Here is a 17,321-nt window from a genome sequence, read left to right as displayed (position 1 = left end):
GTAGAGAAAGAATCCATTTGTATTGGTGACCTTGTTTGTTACTAAAGGGGAAGGGAGATCGGTCATACTTGTGTGTTTTGATTTTCTTTGCTTCTCCACTATACAACCCTTAGGAGCCCACCTTCCATCAGCCTCACTCTTTAGGGATACAACCCAGTCCAATGGCCCCATATAGCCAGCAGCGGAGAATTTGATCATCTGGTACAATAAGTAGAATTAGTTTGGCGACCCAATTCTACCTTTGGCTGTCAGTGGGTGTCAGATTTCACCAATAAAAGGGCTGGGACGTTCCTCTGGTGTATCATTTACCACCATAAAACATATAATGTCAGTGGCTGTGGCTGTACTTTAACTGCCATGACTCGATGCTATGGAATTCTGGGGTTTGTAGTTTTTGTGGCACCAGAACTCTCTGAGAGAGAAGGCTAAATGTCTCACAAAAACTACAAACCCTAGAATTCCATAGCCATGTAGGTGAGGTAATGTCAAACTGGATTGTTTCTGAGGTGTGGATGCAGCCAGTGTTTGTCACCAAGAGAACTCTTGGAAGGGATTAGAATTGCAACCAGTTCTAGAACAGAATACTATTTCAGACCCGGATTTATTCATACTGTGGGCCCTTGGTATCCGCTGGGGTTTGGTTCCAGGGCCCCCTGTGGATACCAAAATCTGTGTATGCTCAAGTCCCATTAAGTACAATGGTATAATGAAATAGTGTCCCTTACATAAAATGGCAAAACCAAGGTTTGATTTATATTTATATACATTGATTTAAATTTATATATTTTGTAAAATATTTTCAAGTTGTGGATGGTTGAATCCGTAGGTAAAGAATCTGTGGATACAGAGGGCTGACTGTACAAACAGGTCTAGGTATACTGACATCAGTGGGACCTCAGCTAAAATTGTAGCGAATAGAAGTCCCAGGGATTTCACTGGGCTTCATCTAAACCTGGCTAATCTGGATCCAATCCATTGAACTGACAGGGCCACTTCAGCATGACGTGACAATTTTCAGTACAGGTTTGCTGCTACAAATGACAAAGCCACGCTGGTGGGTGGCTTTAACTATGCTAAAGCTTTCCATTGCTGTGCACTCAGCATGACAAGACCACTATAACAGCTGAAAAGAACACTGTGTACTTCTTCGTCACATCGCCAAAGAAAATACAGAAGCTGTGCAGAAGCAACAGAAAACACAGACCCAAGTTTTAATCTCACTGCGTAACACAAATCAGAACAGTATTTTAGTGGCTAAGGATACAGTTGCTATAGTGATAGCTGTAAACACTGGAAACTCATCACAAATCCAGGCAGGGCTGGTGTGTGCCAGCAGAAGAGAGAAATGTCTCCCAAAGAACACATCACTTTCTAGAAATCAAAAGGTATGGGTCCCCCCCCCCCAGTATTTCACCAAGTTTTAAAAAGCATAAAATGGAAGGGATGCAAGGATAGTTGTGACTTAGAGCATACACAGTATTATGGTGGTAAACTGACCACAAGGTACAACTCCCATCATGCCTCATCATTGGGTATTCTGGCAAGGGCTGTTGGGAGTTGCAATCCAACACTATTCACGTTCCAAATTCCCCATGATGAGTTGCTAAAAATCATCATGATATGGAATGGGAAGACAGGGCATATTCCTGCTGTCTTTTAAATAACACTTCCATAAGTCTAGACAGCCACTGCAGTTTAGTGGTTTGCACATTGGACCATGACTAGGCTTGCCATATCCTGCCTGGGGGCGGGACTTTCCCGGTTTGGGGTGGGTCCACACGGTCCCGCCCCAGTTTGGCCCCGCCCCCGGGACACCCCCCTTCCAGCGAGGGCCAGGAGGCTGGGGCTTGGGAGAAGCTCTCCCAGGCCCCTCCGGAGGCCCTGGAAGTGGCTCTGCAATCGCGGAGCAGTCCTCCAGGGCCTCTGGGGCTTGGGAGAAGCTCTCCCAGGCCCCTCCGGAGGCCCTGGAAGCGGCTCCGCGGTCGCGGACACTCCCCAGGCCTCTGGGGCTTGGGAGAAGCTCCTCCAAGGCCCCTCGGAGGCCCTGGAAGCGGCTCCGCGGTCGCGGAGCAGTCCTCCAGGGCCTCTGGGGCTTGGGAGAAGCTCTCCCGGCCCCTCCGGAGGCCCTGGAAGCGGCTCCCGCGTCCCGCTGGGCAGCTCCTCCAGGGCCTCTGGGGCTTGGAGAAGCTGCGGCCGTGGGGGCCGTGATGACAGGCGGCCCCCACGCAGCCTTCCCAGCCTGGGAGCAGTCGAGGCTTCCTCCCAAGCCGGGAAGGAGAAGGAGGACAAGGTTCAAAATGTAGGACCTTTTTTTTTAATCAATTTCCTGGCCAGAAATTAAAAAAAAAAAGCCGACTTTTTGAATCTTGTCCTAGATTTGTCCCGGTTCGGAGGTCCTCTGCTATGGCAACCCTAACCATGACTCTGGAGAGCAGGGTTCGAAACCCTACCCAGCCATGAAAACCCACTGGGTGACCTTGGGCAAGTCACAATCTCTCAACCTCAGAGGATGGTGATAAATCTTGCCAAGAAAACCCTGTGATTGGCTCACCTTAGTTTTGCCATACGTTGGAAATGACTTGAAGGCAAACAACAAGCCAAGATAATGTGTCTCACTCGCCATAATAGTGGGCAATACAAAGCATGAGAAGGCAAAGTGTACTAAAAGTCTAGTGTTCTTTTTAAGTCATGGTTTTGAAAAAAGCTTTTAAGTGTATAATTTAACATTTTGTATGTAAGGACTACATAGTATTGCGTATGACAAAACTGAGTAGTTTATTAATCTTTAATAGTTAGTAAACTCCTTTCACTAAACTCCTTTAACTCCAGTGCCTGCCAGTGTTTTCGGACTCCCAACTCCCATAAGGCCTAGTTATCATGGCCAAAGTTTAGCGATTATGGGAATAGTAGTTTCAAACATCTGCAGTGTGCCAGATTACCTATACTTCCTCTGAAATGTGTATTATATAGGTATTGTCATGGATATAGTTTTAAAATGTAGGGTGGAAAGTGTTGCCTACATCAGATAATTGAAGAAGTAGAGGTTAGGCTGTTTGGATTGGATTAGGGAGAACTCAGTTGGAATCCTCTTTGCTGTGATGGTCACTAGGTGATACAGAAGCAGACCCACACACTTAGGTCAAAAACACACTGGAGATATATATTCCAAAAAGCAAACTTTGGATTTGCCATTTTATAGTGTTAGGAACACCATCTCACTATGCCATTGTGGCTTGAACATCCACAGATTTTGGTATCTATGGGGGTGGCGTTCTGGAATTGAACCCCAGTAGATCCCAAGGGCCCACTGTACATCATTGTACCTTAAGGGAATATAATGTTAACTAGTTGTAATGAATCTATTTGGATTTTTTCAGTTCTGTTTCGAATGGAATTGGAAGGTTGTATAGAGAGAAAGCAAGTGACGCTGAAGATACGATAATTATACCTCAGCAAAATAAAGTTAAACTGTTGATATACCAGGTGCATCTGTCTTTAGATTACTTCAGTTATAGCAATTTTGTTGTTAAATACAACAGAAATATATATTATGCTCTTTACATTAGTACATATAAGCCAATAAAATAATGTCCATGTAAAGCTTTGATTGAGGATCGAAATATCCCATAGGCACTAAATCCCATCTGATTTTAAAGGCTAAGCAAAGTCAGCCCTGACTAGTGTTCAGATGGGAAACCACCAATGAATACTGAGTGCTGTAGGCTGTATTTCAGAGGTAGGAATGGATAAAACCACCTCTGAGTATTCCTTGCCTATGAAATTAATGGGGTCGCCATAAATCAGTAGGCTATTTTAAGGAACATGGAAACACAAAACTTTGAATGTACTGGAATATAAAATTTAAATGAAATGTTCTAAATGAGATAATATTCATTTTCCGTTCTCTTTTGTCTGGAAAACCCTCATCACTGGCTTGGGACTGTGGCGTCAGCTTGCCAGTTGTTACTATCTGTTGGTGAATTAAACTTTTTGGGCCATATAGCTTGTCCCAGATCCGCTAAAACTAACCTGCTGCAATGGACAACACTGACCCATCACAAGTGTTGAAGTGACTTTTATCAGACAGTCCATCTAGCTTATGAGCATGAGATGGAGAAGAAGCTTCTTGTGGTTCCTCACCTCAGTTGACAAAATGTCTTGAGCTAGTCCTGCAGATTATTTGATAAACCAATGCAGTGTTTTTAATAGAAACACTGAGATTTCAATAGGAGCAAGGTGACAATAGTGACATTTCCCAATAAATAAATAAAATTAGGGTGCTTCCAGACAGTGGGATAATGCTGACAGAGTAAGCCACTAACAATCAAAAGGTATTTTGGAACCTCTTCTGGGGTTTTTCCCCTCAGTTCTTCCACTGTTTAGAGAAAAAGATACTTTCATACAGCAGGAATGTGCAAGAGGTTTACAGTGATGCATGAACCCCTCTTAAAGATCTGTAATCAAAACAGTGCAATTTTCCAATAAAAGTCTTGTCTGGCGTCACTCTCTGTCTTCAGCTCTGCTGTGCTTGAGACACTTACAAATGCTCAAAGGACTTGTGATGACTCAGATTCACAATAGGGATTGATCCTGGATACCAAGAGAAGGGAGGTGTTGCCTTCAAGGCAAATATGGATTCAAAAGTAAAAAAGTGTTCAAACATACAAAGTAAATGAGGACTCATAGATTTCTACAATTTAGGTATTTCCCTATGGAAATATGAAAAATTGCTAGCAAACTGGTTGTATTCCTGGTAGGGGTAGAATATCCAATGGCTGCCTCATTACCACAAAACAGGAAGATGTGTTGCGCGCATGACTCACTGTGACAAAATCAAGGCTGATAATCTCTGTAGAGCATTGCCTCTTTTCTTTGCAGACTTTTGTAGACAATGGTGACTGTTGGCTTATTGTATGAGGAAACTGGATGCCAATGATGGCGGTTCTTTATCCTTATCAAACAGCAGTTGGTGTCTATGTGTTGCAGGATAGAGGTAGGGAATCTTCACCAAGACATCCATGCACCACAGTTCCAATCTCAATTGCCCCCTTCCCTCTGTGGCTGCTATTAAAAGTTTTAATACATGCGTGCCTCACCAAAGAGTGGATCTCATTCCGATTTGCTCATGCCAGAATTCCAAAAACTGGATGGATCTGTGAGTAAAAGGATGAGTGGGATGAATATGGGCAATTCTCCCTCCTCTTCCTCAATGCAGCTTCTCAACAAACTTGCTCCAGAGGGCTAGGGGACCTTCTGGAATAACATGGGGGGTGCATCTGGAGGCTATGCGGGGAAATGGAAAAGGACTGTCCCCCTGCTGTCCTCTAGCTACTAGAGTCAGTAGCTGGACTCTGCTAGATCAAAAGCCCTTCTGTTCACAGAATAGCAGATCTTGATCCAACCCTATTTATTTAACAGAATATGTCTTTTGCTACTGGAAAACTATATGAAATAAATGTTACCATCAGAGCTTCTGGAAATTACATTTTTGTACTGTTGTGTGTTGCTGTGTGCCTTCACATCATTTCCTACTTATGGTGACCCTAAGGAGAAACTATCATAGGGTTTTCTGGCTAAGGTTTTTTTCCAGAAGGGGTTTGCCTTTGCCTTCCTGTGAGGATGAGAAAGTTTGATTTGCCCAAGGTCACCCAGTGGGTTTCCATGGCTGAGCATGGATTCGAACCCTAGTCTCTAGAGTCGTTGTCCAACACTCAAAACACTACACCGCATTGGCTGTCTAGAGCTTCCATAAGCCAGTGAGTGTACAAACTGGCTGATATGAGGATACCTTTCAAAAGCTCTTGTTACAAAAGCCTTTGTGATGAACATTGATCTAGGATTAAGAACTGACAATACTCAGATCAAGCCCCTGCACTTCCATGAAGTTCACTAGGTGACAGTGGGCCTCCTAGAGGGTTGTTGTGAAGACAAAAGGAGCGTTAAAATATGCTTAGCTTCTGGGAGGAAACTGGAGAGATAAAAATGTATGATGCTATCTCTCCATCCTGCCCTATTCTTTGCAACATCTAACACAGTCTCCCCCAAAGTGGTGCCTTTCAGATGTTTTGGACTACAATTCCCATATCCCCATCCTGTATTTTCAAGAGAGATGGAGATAGAGGAAGTGCTATTCTCAAACATCACAAGGACATGAGGAAAGGCTGATCCCTTTACCTGGTTAAGTCAGGGAATCCAATCCTTGCATATTTTGATAATACAGTAGTGGGCTTTATATATTTTGTTGTCTCCAATTCATACAAAACTGCTAATAGTGTAGCCATGAGAATGGACATTACACTCACATGTCACATGATGCCTTCTGCTAGCTTTGATGAGGCAAAGGGAAAAGAGAAAGAGGTTATTTCTCTACTTTTCTGAATCAATACTAACAGCTGATTCTATCTTAAAATAAGATTGTTCAACTATACCAAATTTCAGATGATGGAGAAGATCCATGGATTTCAGCAGAGCAATTAGTATTTGCAACATTCCAGGGGGAGGTATGTTGCTCGTCCCTGCAAGAGAAATCTAATGGGAGATTCACCATACTGCTAGGTAAGCAACAGAACCTCTGAAAGACCTGTGCTAAGGTTGTTGCTGTTAAAGTGATTATTGTTGGTGATCAGATCTGTAGATGAACCAAAGTTTCAACATCCCTGAAACCAACATCCCTGAAGAGGGCAGAAAGCAAAGACCTCCAAAAGCATCTTTATAAAACTGGGGTTCCTGCACAGCATTGGTAGATGGGATAAGATGTGTGAGGGTGAAAAAAAGAAGTCCTAATTTTGTCTGTCTGTCTGTCTGTCTGTCTGTCTATATGGTAGCTATACTGGTAGTCACAAGCCCAAAACAGGATGGTGGCATCATGGTGGCCGGCTGAATGAGAAGGTAAAAATGTCAAATCATTGTGTAGATGACAACGAAGATGCCATGCTAAGAACTCTTAAGAGGGTTAATATTCACAGTATAGTAATACTTTTAGGCAAATCTATGGTGTGGTGAGAGCCAGTGTGGTATAGTGGTTTGAGTGCTGGACTATGACTCTGGAGACCAGGGTTCGATTCCCGGCTTGGCCATGAAACCCACTGGGTTATCTTTGGCAAGTGATATGCTGTCAGCCTCAGGGGAAAGGGTAAAACCTCCTCTGAAAAAATCTTGTCAAGAAAACTCCATGAAAACTCAAGTCAGAAGCGACTTGAAGGCACATAACAATATGGTGTGGTCATATCTGCAATACTTTGTACAGTTCATACCCTTCTCATTTTGGCATGCCTTCTCCCTTTGTATCATGTCTTAAATGGATTGTAAACTTGAGGGCTGGAAACTAGGGGTTTTTTTGTGTTGTTTTTTTTGCTGTTGTTGGTCTTCCATCAAGTACACTGATGGTGTTATATAAAATAATGATGATGATGATGATGATGATGATGATGATGATGATGATGATAATAGCAATAAAAACAGCAATTAATCTCACTAGACCTATTGGAGAAGTGGAAAATTATGCCACTCCTTAGTTTTGAATAACACAACTAGGGGTTTGTAGGCGTTTGTAAGCCTGGAAAGAAACACAGTTTTCTCCCACTCACATAATAACCAGAATGTAGGATCACCATGTAATATTACTTGGCAGTAGATTCAGGACAGACAAAACATGAAATGCTTTACACAGTTAAAGCCGTCTAAGAATTTCTAGCCACATGTTATACCGCTAGCCACTAACTTAGGAATTAGTGAGATTCATAATAATATCACCACCAACTAAAGCAGTTAACAACAATGTGATTGCCATGAAGACAATGGCATCCTTTGGAGACATCAGACAGTCCATACATAATCTACATTTATGGGATTATGAACTAATATTTCATGCTGCAAAATAGATGCTTTCTGGTGGGGAAGAGTTCACAATGACATCCCTGGGAGGTGGTGAGAGATACCACACCTACCCACCAACCCATCCACACCAAGCTAAGAGTATTATATTGTTCAAAGAGTAGCTCAAAAAGGCAGAATGGAATCCAGTAGCACCTTTGAAACTAACTGGGAAGAAGAAATTTGGGGCACAAACTTTCATGGATTCCTTCCATTTCATCAGTATTAACATAGAAATATAGAGTTGGAAGAGATCACAGGCGCCATCCAATCCCTACAGCAATTTTACATTAGCTGAGGAAAAGTGATATACATACATATATTTTCTTTAATATCTTTTTAAAAAACTTTCATACCTTTTCAACATACTCTGTTGCTTCTTTTAAAGAAATACTAAAAGATGAGGACAGGGTCTTATCTGCACTGCAAAATTAATGCAGTTTGACACCACTTTAATGCTACTGGAATTTGGGGATTTGTAGTTTGTTGTGGCACCAGAGCTCTCTGAGAGAGAAGGCTGAATATCCCAGAAACCTCCAAAGCCCAGATTTCCATAGCATTGAACCATGGCAGTTAAAGGGATGTTAAACTGCATTATTTCTGCAGTGCAGATTAGACCTAGAAGGATTAGGGGGATATCTGCAGTAAAATAAATTTAGCTGCACTCTGATTGCTTTTTGCTATGTGCACATGTAATTAATAAATGGGAAACCAAATTAAGTATAAATAGCGGGTATCTGATAACAGTTACAATTTAGTTTAAACAGAGGAACTGCTGTGAATCCCCACTCAGCTAGTGCTTGGCTTAGCTTGTTTCCAGCAAAACTGTATCAGTACTGCATCCTCAGTTTGCAAAGATGTTGTGTATGGTGAAATCATGTTAAAACATTATATACTAACCCTATGATGATAAAAATGTTCCCTTGATATATGAAACATATAATGAGCTGTTAGTGAAGTGCTTTACATGTTCTACATACAATAATCTTATTTCCAGTTTTTGTACATCTGAAATCTTTTGTCTGCAACTTTTAAGAACTGGTTGGAATAGCACTCAGAACACTGAGTTGTGATATGTAGAAATATTTAAACTTCATTGTAAACTAAAGATTTACGAAACTGTTGTAGTAGTTATTATTCATAAGTCTTGCATCCTCAATGAATGTTCAACGTAAATGCATATACAGGTTGAGTCTCCCTTATCTGAATTCCAAAATATAGCAAAATCCAAAATTGTCCACATGGATAGATAAGTAAGTGGCACCTTCGTTTTCTATTGGTTCAGTGCGCGCAAGCTTTGTTTTATGCACAAAATTTATAAAAAATATTGTGTATGAAATTACCTCCAGGCTATGTATATAAGGTGTATATGAAATATGATTATATCTGATTATGTACATGCAAATATTTCAAAATCTGAAAAGCTCTGAAATCTCAAACACTTCTGCTCCCAAGCAGTTTGGATGACTCAGCCTGTACTTCCATGCATGCTTCAGTGTATGACTATATTATACTGTAGTGTTCTCTCTCTTTCTCTGAGTGATTACAACTACTTAAATGTTCTATCAAGATGTTATGGCTTTCATCTTCTTCAGCTGCTCAGAATAAATAAACTGTAAGGGAGAGCCAGCATGGTGTAGTGGTTTGAGTGTTGGACTATAAATCTGGGAATCAGGCTTCAATTCCCCGCTTGAGCATAAAACCCACTGGGTGACTTTGAGCAAACCACTCTTTCTCATCCTGAGGTTTGCAATGGCAAACCCCTTCTGAAGAAACGTGCTAAAAAAAAACCTATGACAGGTTCGCCTTAGGGTACCACAAGTCAAAAATGACTTGGAGACACACAACAACAAATCTAAGGTTGGAGTTTAGAAAGAACAAGGTATAATGTTCCAAAGTGGATAATGGTGTTACATATAATGCCCAGGGTTGAGACCACATAACATGCGGTGTCAAAGCAGATGGTCCTTTAAATCCGCTGTCTGGGTGCCTTGGGAGCGCAGCATTTGTGCCACACACTTCCATGCTGCCCCGAAGTCACCCAGAAGTCAGGCAGCCACCAAGACATGGGCAGCTTCAAGGTGCTCTGGTGGCATGGCGTTTATATACATGCCACAGGAGTGGCAGAAAGCTGTCATGGGGCCGCGGCGGGGTGGGAAAAGCTGCCTTCTCCCTAGCCAAAAAAGGAGTGGATCATTGCTGCTCCTTTTTTTGGCCGGTTTCAAGGAGGATTGGGGCCATGGCATGTGTTCGCCATGACCCCAATCTGTCGTTGGAAGGGGGAGATTCAAGACACCCCTTCTGCCCTTCTATTTTGCCTCATAGTTAAGCCCTGCCGGCCTATGTGAATGTCTCCTTGAGATATGTACAAGTAATGAATAATTTGGAATCACATGGGTATGACCCAGGATAGGTGACTGGCATTTTCAAAATAGCTCCTACCAGCAGTCTCCATAGATTTGGTGGCTGTTGGAAAGGAAAGCTTAACAGAATGTTTGGTAATATTCACATTTTGCTAATGATACGCAACTTTCATAAATGGGATGAGTGATTTGAGTGTTGGGTTATGACTCTGGAGACCAGGGTTTGACTTGCAGCTTGGCCGTAAAACCCACCTTAGGCAATCACACCCTCTCAGCACCAAAGGCAATGGCAAACCTCCTCTTACCAAAGAAACCCCATGATAGGTTTGGCTTAGGGTCGCCGTAAGTCAGAAATGACCTGAAGGTGCAAAACAACACAATTGTAATATGGTATTTAGGAGGTGTTAGGTGGAAATTCACTACAAATGGAATATTTTATTATTTTTGTTCAACTCGTCTCTTTTGTGGGGAAGATCTTCTCTTGAAATGACTGTTTCTCTCTTGATGTTGTAGTCAATATGGGAATATCCTTGATAAAGCCAACCTAATCTGGACGATATAGTGTGTGGTTATAACGAAGACCACTGACAATTTTATGTTTCTCCTTGGTGAGGACACTGAAGAAAAGTAGATGTGGGTTTGGTTGTACTGCTAGGCATTAACATGGTTGACAGAGCTTATGTATAATACAACTTTTCTAGCTATTTTCCCTTCATTCATAAAGATGCCATTACAATTTCAGAGGTTTGTCACTGCCTTCCTTAACAATGTTATTTTCTACTTCTTGATAATGAGCAACTGAAAAAGGTGGCAGCTGTAACATCTTGCTACATTTAAATTGTTGTTGGGTTACTCATTCTAAACGTATTTTGAAAGGGATAAATTGAATCCTTCTGGGATCCGAAGCAGCCTTGTCATGTTACTTTGTTTTTTAATCCCTACCCATATATGTGACATAAGTATTTGAAATTCCTGTCACAAAAACATTTTTATATACAGCAGTGGTGAGAAATTTGTAGTTGTTTGTGTTTTTGTACTACAACTGCCATTGTCCCTCAGCACTGGTCATGCTGGTTGGGGCTGATGGCAGTTGGAGTCCATCATAACAGATTCCTAGACCTCCCACGGTATAGAGAATACTGGAAAAAAGAAAGTCAAAATCCAATACTGGAGAAATGCAAGTCGAAAAATATTGCTTTTGTTAGAAAATGCTAATTTCAACACATTAATGATATAATTTGTTTTGGTAGAATGACATATCAAACAGGATCACAGAACTCTAAACCATACAAAGCTGAGGAAGATTTAACAAAGGCGGTTAATATTGATTTTAGAAAAGTTGGTCATCTTGACATTACAGTATGTTGTTCCATATGCGATGAACCCGTGAACATTAGGCATCTTTTCCATCATAAGAAAGCCCACCAAGCTCAGGCTGTACTGGGTTATCAGAGAGCATGGATGGATCCGACAGACATACAAGAAATAGACCTCCAGAGGAAGCAACTAATCTCAAGAATGAGAAAGATTGCTAAGTATCCTGAAAGAGAGAGAGAAAAAATTGACTGTTCATTTAATTTCCTCAAGGAAACCCTTAAAACTGCTCCGTATTTTTGCATCAAGAGTGTTGCACAAAGTTCAGTGCAAATTAAAGTAGTAAGCAACCCACTAATAAAAGCCATAGCAATTTGTCAAGACAAAAATGCCTTTTGGCACCAAGACTTGGAAGATGTTTTTGTTGTGACAGACAACTATGGAAACAGGAAAGGCACATGTTTTATTGGACTCTTTGATGGAGCCAATGGAATTTCTGCTGCTCAGACAACTTCAGCTGAACTTCCTCTCCTATTACTCGACCAGCTTTCTCGGGGAGATTCTTCCTATGAAGTCGGTCAATCTGAAAAAAAAGTGCTGGACTCATTTCGCACCATCTTTAGACCAGATTATAAATTACGAGAGAATATTTTCACTGCTAGGAGAGTCAAAAGAAAGCGATTTGGCTCAAAGACTCATGAATGGATTCACAGAGCATACGCAAAGTCTTTTTGGCGAATGGACAGGCTTTTACGACTTGGGAGAAATGAAACTTCTAGAGTTTGTTGGAGCAGTTGCACAGCCGTCACTTGTTTACTGGAAACACTAAGCAGTGAAAAGCAACAACAAGATGAAGGGGGAAAGAAAAGATTTGGAAGCATAACTACTGAAAAGCTACAAAATGCCACAGAACAGGAAGAATTGTCTGAAATGATCACCGGAACAAAGAGAAAAAGCAACACAAAAGAAGAGACAGACAGTACCACAGAACAGCCAGTTGAGAGAAGGGATGAGGAGGAAGAACAGATCATCATACAAGAAGAAGAGAAACAGGTGCCAGAAGAAATTAATAGAGAGGACAAAAAAAATCAGCATTGAACAAGGAATGGGTAAAATCCCTGAACAGCAGAGAGAAGAACCACTTGGAAACATGAATGGCAAAAAGAATGAAAATGCCATACAGGAGGAGGAGGAGTTGTTGCCTGAAAGGATCACTGGTGCAAAGATAAAAAGCATCACAGGACAAGACAGTATCACAAATTATCAGAAAGAGGAACCAAATGAAAGAATCAATGAGGAAACAAAGGAACAAAATGCCATACAACAGGAGGAAGAACTTCCTGAAAGGATAATCCAAGAAATAACAAGTAAAATGGAACACAAGATAAGCAATAGTATCGTGGACCACCTTAGAAACGAGTCAATTGATAGAATAAATGCTAACAAAGAGGAGCAGGATGTCATCCCACAGGAGGAACAAGAGGAGACTGAGCAGCCTGAATGGACAGTTGAAGGAAAGGAGAAAAGTACCATGGAAGAGAAACAAGAAGAGCCATGTGAAATGCATGATCAAATGACAAAGACAGGAGAAACTGAGCAGAGTATAAATGATGAAGATGGAATTCAAGAAGAAGATCTGTTTGAAAACAATCAAAGTTCAGATGAAGCAAGTGTTGGACTAATACACATTGCTAACATTGGTATGTATGTAATTTCTCTACATTCTTCCACTGCCCTATTTTGGCCTATCATCTTGAGAAATGCAGTAGCTATTTACAATTTAATTTAATAATGCAAGTTTACAAGATGAAATACATTTGTTTATACTTCGGTACTAGGCACTAAATGTGGAGAAGCAGCAATTCTGTATAGCATAAAATAAATTGAAATATAGGAGGAATTTAGTTTAATGGGATTGTTCTCAATCAACCCTTGATTAGATCAGAAATGCTAAGTTACATTTTTCTATTATTCTGAGCAACAGGCTTCTCTTTCTGAAGCTTTGTCATTAATTCACTTTGGGATAGTTTCAATGCCAGGTTTGTTTAGACAAAACTGTTGGGAGTTACAGACTGCCAAAATAAAGCTGCTTCGGGTCTCTTTGGAGGTATGCTATTCAAATGATGCGTGGGTTCTAAAAGTCCGGAGGTCGCACCAAAGCCATACTCCATTCCTAAGCACTGGAGTGCAGCTTTGGTGCAGCTTCCGGATTCTTAGGATGCATGCATCATTTAAATAGCATATCTCCAAAGAGACCCGAAGCAGCTTTATTTTGGCAGTCTATAACAGGCCTGTAAATCTGAGGTGGGAACTGAAATGACATCCCTCCCAAACTAGAAGCAATCTACTTTCAGTTTTGAATAAAAAGGGCAACCAGGGCCAGTGCAGGGTTGGAGAAAGGCACATGACAGCCCTTATGCCATGACCCACCCCATTAAACAAAGCAGAGACACCAGCTGAGAAACAACAAATCACAAACACTGTAAATCCAAAGCACGTTTCCAGTTTTCTCTTCCTGACTAGTGGTGCACAAAATGTTGCATGTGCACTGGGTTATATGGTTCACTAAGTGGAAAGAACATGCCTTGATGAAATGTCCACATGGTAAAGCACTATTACTTGCATCTTAATAAATATCAATCTATTTAGGATAGGTAACTGCAGTTGTAGCTCATGTAATTGTAGGTAGCTCATCTAACTTTTTTATCACATCAGCAGGAACTTGCCAATTTTATCCACTATCTCATGTCCTGAATTAGTTAGACCAGTTCCTACAGCAATGTTGTTGCTACAGCCATAATACAACCGCCATTATGAAAGAAATAATTTATCAAGGCATGGGATGTGATCAACTTGATCTCAATGTTCTTTTAGCTCATAGATCCATATTACCTTATGTTCTCCATAACGTTCTAGTACAGGGAGATAAACACCTGCTCTTGTGGCCACCATCTTTCCCTCCCTACTCCTGCACTGCTAAAATTCATTAACAAAAACCTACCCCACTGCCATTAAAGCAAAGTGCCCAACCATAGCAACAGCAATAGCAAATACATTTATATACCATTTACCGATGTACTAAGCGGTTTACAAAGTGTAAGCTAATTGCCCTCAACAAGTGGGGTATTCATTTTAGTGAACTACAGAAGGATGCCGGGTTGAGTCGACCCAGAGCCCCTGGCTGGTATTGAACTAATAACTATGGCCTAGTCTTACAAAATGTGATGCAGTATTACCATATTGCAGGTTTTCTCTCCCCTCCCACATATTTTGTAATACTACACTACAAATGGAATTTCCAAAATATGTTAGAACAGATCTTTGCCTCTAATAACAATGCTGTTGCCCACCGTTATATCCCTGGATGCTAAAAGGGGCTGAACAAGAACTAAAAATCTCCTGCACTTTTCTGTTCTAATTTTCCACTGAGCATTCTGTGCCTTCTAATGACTACTGGGCACATAGATGTCTCATTGGGCTGTATGGATCAAACAGCTGGGGAGGTAGTCATCTGAGCATGCTACTTCCCTTTCTCTTAGCAGTTGTTTTGGCTCCAGTACCCAGTCACCTATGTTCTATTAAAGTGAAGTACAAGAGAAAGAAAGACAGCAGCCAAGGCCCCCTACCTTCAGCAACACCTCAGTAGCCCCCCAAAACTCCAGTTCCAGCCTATGGGAAATATATTACAAAGCATGTTGAATATGGTATGTAATTCAGAACCACATTTAAGTTTCCTAAGGCTTCAGCCTTTTTAAAGTAAACCAAAATATTTAAATATGAAAAATATCAAAGCCAAGCCTGTTAGGGTCTAACTTTAAATTAGCAGAGTAGCAGAAATGTGCCCTTGGCCAAACTGCAAAGCGTCCCTCCACCCCAAAAAGATCCCACAAACACTGGGTTCTTTTAGGAGCATGTGCCCAATGCCACGAGTGTGCCATTAGCGCACTGTGGTGCATCAGTGACACAAGCACAGCGCAGCAACAGATGCTGTGCAGCGCTTGCATCATGGACACGCACCCCATGTGGGCAGGGAGATGCAGTCATGGCGGCGCCTGTACGTCCTAGGGTTCGGAGGCGTGTGGTTGCTGTGTGCTCCTGAACGCTAGAATTGGCCCGAGGACATTGCTTCACGGAGGTATGTACCGGGTCCTTGTCTAACTATGCTTCCCTAAGAACTGACACTGACTCCAAAAAAAAAAAAAAAAAAAAAAAGTACAGTGCTGGAAGCCTGCACCAGAAGAAGCCTTGATGCGCCAAGAAGAGGTAATGGAGTGCACCACAGGCACGAGCCCCATTACTTCTAATGGGCCTTGACTTTACGTGTTTTTCCCTTACACAGGGGTGGTGGTGGTCCAGAACGGATCCCTGCGTAAGGGAAGGGTGCACTGTAGTCCAAAACAGAAGTTTACTAATGGCTTTAATATATATTTACATAGAGCCTACACCCTAATCTAGCTAGTGAATAGTTCAGGTAAAAAGAAATCTTTATCTCACCATCTTTCCAAAAAAAGTTGAGAGAGGAGGAAGATAGAGGACCAACAGTTCAGAAGAAAAATCTTTGAGAGAATGCCTGTTAATCCCAAAACGGGAGTGACCTAAATCACATGGTTAGTTTGAGTGTGTGTGTGTGTGTGTGTGTGTGAGAGAGAGAGAGAGAGAGAGAGAGAGAGAGCAGTTTGCATGCAGAAAATCCATATCAATATAAGGAGGGGGAAAGTGAATGCAAAAATCCCCTAAGACAAAGCATTTTAACATTGTTATTCTACCATTTTTTAAAAATTTTAGGTAACGTTCATGCAGTTTTATGCAAAAATGGGAAGAGCTATTGGGTTACCAAGGAACATACCACTTATTCCAGAAAAGAAAAGCTACGTGTTATTCGGAATGGTGGACAGATCAGCAGTAATGAACCCAAAGGACTGATAGAAGGACTTATAAAAAATACTCGTGGTTTAGGCCACCATGGAAATCCACAGTTGAAAAAAACAGTTATTCCTGTACCACATACAATCTCCTTTCCTGTTGATGATTCATGTCAGTTTCTTATTTTAGCTACTAGTGGACTTTGGGAAGTTCTAGATAAAAAGGAAGTAGTATTATTAGCATTAACTATGTTTTCAGCTTATCTGGAAAACTATCACTACATCCAACTAAAGAAAAACTGCCCATCCAAAGATTCAAAGTGTTCTTTGAATGATTTAGAAGATGAATTCTATTTGTGGTATTCAAATCAAGATTTTTTCCCAGACAAAGATAAAAATCTGGGTGAAAATAATAATGCACAGGTATTGCCCCCGATAAACAGTGGCACAAAAGAGGAAACACTAAGTCAGGCAAGATCTTTTAGAAGCAATTCAGAAGATGAAGAATCAGAAAGCTCTTTAGAACCACCCTCTTTTGAGACATCTTCAGAAGATACAACAAAAAGAGAAGAGAGCACAGAAGGATCTGGAATTCCAGGTGTTCCAAGTCAAAGATTTGACAATGAAAGCGATGAAACTTCACAAACATCAGAAACTTCGGGGGGAAATTCTTGGACATTTTATGACCTTGCAGCAAAGTATATTAGTAAGCACCTAGTAAAAGCTGCACTAAAAGCTGGTTCTAGAGATAATATTACTGTTTTGGTTGTACTCTTAAATGGATGTGATAAGATACCCACGTACGTCTATCATGTATAGCATGTTTAAAAACAGACAGTCCTTGCAATAGAAAAAACAAACTTGTCAACTCCCTTATGCTTTGAAAAACTGCCATAATAAATTTACAAAA

General features: G+C 41.1%; 1 protein-coding gene across 1 annotated transcript; it reads left to right on the top strand.

Moving 5' to 3' along the window:
* The first annotated feature begins 1,302 nt into the window (after window positions 1-1,302).
* On the top strand, window positions 1,303-17,298 carry PP2D1 (protein phosphatase 2C like domain containing 1). The gene is given in 5 exon segments (XM_042475082.1): window positions 1,303-1,385; window positions 6,439-6,555; window positions 11,486-12,620; window positions 12,622-13,249; window positions 16,335-17,298. Coding segments are annotated over 3 exon segments (2,658 nt in total). The 5' UTR covers window positions 1,303-1,385; window positions 6,439-6,555; window position 11,486; the 3' UTR covers window positions 17,231-17,298.
* The last annotated feature ends 23 nt before the right edge of the window (window positions 17,299-17,321 follow it).

Source organism: Sceloporus undulatus, chromosome 6 (genome assembly GCF_019175285.1).
Source record: "Sceloporus undulatus isolate JIND9_A2432 ecotype Alabama chromosome 6, SceUnd_v1.1, whole genome shotgun sequence".
Classification (NCBI taxonomy): domain Eukaryota; kingdom Metazoa; phylum Chordata; class Lepidosauria; order Squamata; family Phrynosomatidae; genus Sceloporus; species Sceloporus undulatus.
This window is presented reverse-complemented; position numbering and strand designations above follow the sequence as displayed.